Here is a 5,935-nt window from a genome sequence, read left to right on the forward strand (position 1 = left end):
ATAGATAGATAGATAGATAGATAGATAGATAGATAGATAGATAGATAGATAGATAGATAGATAGATAGATAGATAGATAGATAGATAGATAATTGCCTCACCATGCCGGGTTCCCTGTTGTTTTGGGGTAAAACCTGATGTCATTTTTGACATTAAATAAAGTATCATCATCCGTGAGGGGAGGAAGGTCAACCTTGAATAAAGGATGCTCAAASAGAGCGGCCAGCCGGGAGACAGTGGGGGCCGAGGCGGCCCGAGCCCCGCTCCCGTTCCCGATCAGCGCCCTGTGCTCCTTCCAGCCGCCCGCCGCGGATGAGGGGCTCGTCCGCCCGTGGGGGTCCGCCGCCTCGTCCCTGGTGGTGGCCGCCGGGTTGGCTGAGATTTTCTCCAGCGAGCGGGACGTGAGGTTGGAGTTCGGCTCGTTGCTGAAATCCTGCAGGAGTCTGAGCGCGTGCATCTGGTTAGGCCAGCCGGCRTCTGCGCGCGGCTTCCCCCAGCCCTGCGCCTCTCCGGCCGGGTGCTGCGCGCACTGACAGCCGCTGTCCGCCCCGGCGGCTCTCTTCTCCAGCTTGGGCAGCAGGTCTATCATGATGTGCAAAGTGCACGCGACCAAAAACACCGTGAGGATCAACACTCGGAATTTGCGGAGCAATATCATAATTGTTTGTTTATTCCTTAAAAAAACAAAAAACAAACAAGCTTCTGACACTGATGTCCAATTGTTGCTTTTAAAAAAAGGCAAAAAGAGCCGCAGCTTTATAGTAAAAACTCCGTCATGTTTGACAGTCTGTGTGTACACAACAATAGTCCCAGACAGGTGAGCGCATTGTTAGGAAAACCTGAACCCGTTCTTGGACCAGGACAGGGTGTCAGGAGGACTGAAGACTGGGTGAATGTTTGATGAAGTGAACCAGAAAGACAGATGAGTCCCGTTAAACGCATCGAAACCTTCCGGCGCAGAGTCAAACGTCTTTAAAATTGAAATTAAATAATAAATAATATAAAAAAACAAGCAGGGGATTAAAGCTCTCCGATTCAGGATGAATGCGTGACCAAAAGGAGAAATATAATTTAAAACAAAATTCCCCCATAAACCGTGCAGGTCAATGGAAAGATGCTCGGATGCTGCCCCACTTCTTGTTCTTGTTCTTCCGGATGAGTCTGAGAGCTGCTCCGGCAGGTGTTTGGGTCCTGGTCGTGATTTGGTTCCGTTCCTCCTTCCTTCCACGCTGCTTTTGTCCTCACCTCCAAAAAGCTCCCATCCAGGGTGGGTCTGTTAAATCTGAGGATCGAAGACATCTGAGCCCAGCCTCAGTGGCGTCATGAGGACAGAGATTGGCTGCGCCTGCACAGAMCACCGACACAGACAGAAGAGGCTGCAACTCTCCTGACCGCCGCTAGAGGGCGGCGGTGCAGCCTCTCACACAAACACACACACACTGACACACACACACCTGCAGGTGCTTCGTTACAGAGGGCAAGAAAGTACCCATTCTTACAGTTGGACCCTTGAGGATGAGCAAAAGAGATTTTCCTGCAAATTGGTTGAGTTGTTGAATTTTATTGTCAGCTTATGGCAGATGTTTAAGACCAGAAGAAATCTGAGTTTTGTCACTTTGTCTAACCTGAAGAATGGGTTCCCTTGTTTTTAAGTGTCTCCTAAAGCAGAAAACTTTTTTAAAATAACAGAGCAGTACATATGCATGTTTTTTATATGTGTTTATGTTTTACTAAATATATTATAGGACTTGGTCCAGATGGTCATCTTCTGTACTGAAGTGGTGTACATATGTTTTATATATTTTATTATATTTTTCCTTTAYCCTTTGTTTTTTCTTCATTTGTTATATTTTGATACCTATACCTACCTGATTCTGATTCTAATCAGAAGGTCGGAGGTTTGATCCCCAGCCCAAGCAGCTTGTCCACATAACTTTGAGTAAAGCACTGAGACCCCACCTAGCTCTATTGCTCATCCCACAACTGCATGTTCCTTACAAATGTGGCACTATTTTAAAGGGAAATTTACAGGTTTTCCAACTGTATAAGATTTATTGCCAAAGAGGCATTGTTGCAACAAAGAAACAATCTACCAAACACAAATTTCCTTACTTTTTTGTTCTAAGTTTATATAACAGCAAGTATAGGGTTGAATGAGGAACTCTGTGAAGCTCTTTGCAGATAAGTAGGTTGAAAGTTGTCTGCGTTTTTTTATCTTTTATTTTTTAATGAACTGAAGGTAATATTCTTATCTGTTTGTGTACATAATTTTTTAATCTTGTGGGGACAATTTTTGACCATTTTCCTAATACACACAGCCTTGTGTGGACCCATTGATCCTTACAGGGACAAAAGCCTGGTCCCCATGAGTTTAAGGTCTGTTTTTGAGTGAGGAGTTATGTTTATGACTAAGATGTGAATGGGGTTTAGGTTAGATTTGTACTGAGGTGGTTAGATTTAGGGTAAGAGGTCAGGGTTAGGCAATAGATGACCAAATGAAAGTTAATGTAATGTTCCCATGAGGGTAGAACAACAATGTGTGTGTGTGTGTGTGTGTGTGTGTGTGTGTGTGTGTGTGTGTGCACGCATGCACACCACTTTTGAGTCAGATGATCATTTGCAAAGACTAGATGTGTGTTGTAAGACTGTTTGCATGTTTGTTCTGCGATTTGTCCCCAGTTTAAAAGTGATACAAAGGAGATGCTGCAAATCTACAACAGATTGTTTTATTGAGCTGCAAGAAAGGTTTTACATCCTGACTTGTTCAAGATGACTAAAATTCACTCTGGAATGTGTTCCAGTCTGACTATCTGTTAGCTCACTCATCCATGGAAGTTATTCAAATCATTAAGTGTTATGTACTGCAGGTTAGATATTGACTGCTGATAACCTTTCCATAGAAACCACTTTAAAAAAATCTAACAAGCTTTATTAATAATCCATCCATCCATCCATCCATCCATCCATCCATCCATCCATCCATCCATCCATCCATCCATCCATCCATCCATCACCTGCTTCTTCCTTTCAGGATGACGGGGGTCACTGGTGCCCATACTCATCAGTCACTGTGCGAGGGGTGGGGTACACCCTGAACAGGTCACAAGTCCATCACAGGCTTAATCAGTCATGTTTATTTTGTCTTGCAAAGCCTACAAAATGCTTACTTATTCTGTTGCTTCAGAGCTTGTAACAATTTAATTAAAACTGAAAGGATTAGTCTGATTGTCAAGTTGTTTAATCAAGACTTGTAATTTAATCACATTTTAGTTTATAAAAGTCACTGAAWACAATAACCTTTAGACCCTCTGTGGTAGAAAATAACCTTGTTTSGCAACATTCCAACACTTTTTACACACATGAGCCTTTTTTACAACAGAAGAGGATAAACGTCTCAAAAAGGCATTAAATAATTGCTTTAAATGTTTAAATAAGTCATATACTAAATTTTCTCTTTGTACTTTATTTTAAACTTTGTTTAATCAGTTCACTTATTGTTCTCAAACATTATCCCTCAATTTGAGTCATTTTTTCAGTCCAAACACACCCACGTCTCCTCAAAGGTTATTTACTTTATTTCCTGACTATATTTTCTTCTGTGCAAGCAATGTTCATATTAACTTCAGGAATAGAAAACATCAAAAGCAATTATTGCAGTTGGCACCTATGATTGGGCTGGACTAAGTCGCTGTCTAACTTGATTTAAATAACACTCTAAATGCCATGGAATTTCAGTTTGCCAACTGCGAGGACTTTTGCCTGCCAAAGAGAGAAAAAAATGGCAAAAGTCTATTTAAACGTTTTCTTTTTAGCTCAGTCMAATTAAGTAAAGTTCTGTAATAAGCAAAATATGCATATTTCTTTGGCTTGTACGTGCTCGCTTTTGCACGACTCGTCGTGCAAACCCAACTGGAAAAGCTTTTCTTGGCTTCGGCTCTTTGTCCCCATAGGTGTCGAGTTGAGGTTTGTGCTGCAAGAAGATATGTTCGTCTAAATAAAACAGGATCTTTAACATTAACATGCAAACAAAATGTTTTCACAAGCACAAGATTGAAATAAACGGGAACTAAAATAATAACAGCTCTGCACAGACATGTTGGAATCTTCTCTGACACCAAAAATGTACTAAGGGAATGATAAACAGTAATTTGTAGCAATACTAGGTAAAAAATGTTAATTACATAGAAAGAAATACAAGTTTATCGTAAAATCTGTCTGGTCCTGCAAGTGTAAAACTGTTTCTTTTGGCATAAAGTGCATGAAACAAAGACCTGAGCTCCTATGACATAATCCAGGGGTGTACTCCCCCTGGAAATTTTGTAAAAATCTACTCAAAACTCTGCATTTTCCAGCCATTTGAAGATAATTTTACTAAATTCCTGGGATTAAAAAAACAACATAAAATCAGTGAAGGTATGACACTGAAAACCGGACTTTAACCTGAGCTTCTATCATAACTRAAACTTCCATTATCATTACTGTTGTCTATTTACACACTGAGCACCAGTTAGTCTTAACTGCATCATATGATACTTTTATCATGAACTCTGCACCATATAACACCTCTTGTAGTAACAAAGCAGCAGAGAAACCCACAGAACAAGTTACCTTCATAAACTTGAGAAACCAGTGATTATTCTACAGGTTCAATGAAAGTATTTTTWTTTGTCCCTCATTTGTGGTGCCTCCTAGAAGGATGGAGCCCTTAGCATTTATACTGCCGACACCGCGGGCCGGCCCTACATTCTCATTACACACTATGAGAACTAACATGCCTCATGAGATCTTACAATATTGCATGAAATTGCACAGAATTCAAAAGTTTGATCAAAAATTGTTTGAACTCTGTCATGTTTCTGATAAAATGGTGTTTAAAACTCTGACATGAAAGATGACGGGTGATATGCATTCCTTAAAGGTATTCTAAGCCTTTGTTGAATTTAATAAGCTTTGGGTAAAACTGAATTTGTGAAATAAAGAAAAATAAACTCATACTATAGATTCCAGTCTAGTGTGGAATCCACCAATAAATGTTTTTATGTCTGCGTGTTTGAAGGTTTGACCCCAGGGCTCGTCTACACCTCGGGTTAGACGCAAATAGTGCAAAGTTCAACTCGACTTCCCCAACCTCATTGATGACAAACTAGTCTGCAAAGACAAAGTTATAAAACACTGCCGACCAATAACTTTGACACCAGATGAAGGTAAAACACGCGTCTGGTCCAATAAATCAGACGCGTTTCCTGAGGGAGCAATGCTGAAAAATGATGACATGTTTATATGGCTGTCTTCCATAAAAAAAAGGCACTAAATTCCATCAGATTGGGCTCTGTTGAGCCTAAAGATTTATTAACGGGTAATTTTGTGATGAAACATAAGTGGATGTGCAAATACTTCACGAGTACAGAAGGTATAATTGGAGAATAATTGGATGAAGAAAATGTTTTGAAWTGGAGGATCACTGGGTACGGCAGGCTGGATAAAAGTCAAGACTGAACCAGTGACTGAAATGGAGATAGAGAAAATGAGTGTAAGGTAATGACACATTTATACACTTGACTAAGAATAAGATGAAAATGGGCTTCTTTGGGAATATGTAAGGGGGACAACGTGTGAAAAGGACACATTACTATTGTAATGTCTGTAATCTGGTAAAAAGAAAATCCACATTTGAACAGATGGCTAAGGAATATCAGTATATTGTTAAAAAAAGTAATTGTGGAAGGTACGAAGGTAGAGCAGGGCTATTCAACTGGCAGCCCACGAGCCACATCTAGCCTGTGGGGGGCTTCTGTCCGGCGTTCCGTCCTTTTTTTTTATTCAATATAAAAATATATTTGAAACCAGTTGTAAATTTAAAATGTAAAATTCAGTGCAAAAAAGTAAACAAATTTAAGTTAAGGTAAAAGATTATAATACTTGTTCTCATATATAT

General features: G+C 40.0%; 1 protein-coding gene across 1 annotated transcript in view; it reads right to left on the reverse strand.

The window, feature by feature from the left end:
- The window catches only part of fam20ca (FAM20C golgi associated secretory pathway kinase a), a 42,573-nt gene extending 41,225 nt beyond the window's left edge, over positions 1–1,348 (reverse strand). The window contains exon 1 of the mRNA XM_014014902.1: positions 102–1,348. Within this exon, the coding sequence (XP_013870356.1) occupies positions 102–658 (557 nt within the window). The 5' untranslated portion in view covers positions 659–1,348. The remainder of the gene's footprint in view (positions 1–101) is intronic.
- Between the last annotated feature and the right edge of the window lie 4,587 nt (positions 1,349–5,935).

The sequence above is a fragment of the Austrofundulus limnaeus genome, unplaced genomic scaffold (genome assembly GCF_001266775.1).
Source record: "Austrofundulus limnaeus strain Quisiro unplaced genomic scaffold, Austrofundulus_limnaeus-1.0 Scaffold120, whole genome shotgun sequence".
In the NCBI taxonomy this organism is placed as follows: domain Eukaryota; kingdom Metazoa; phylum Chordata; class Actinopteri; order Cyprinodontiformes; family Rivulidae; genus Austrofundulus; species Austrofundulus limnaeus.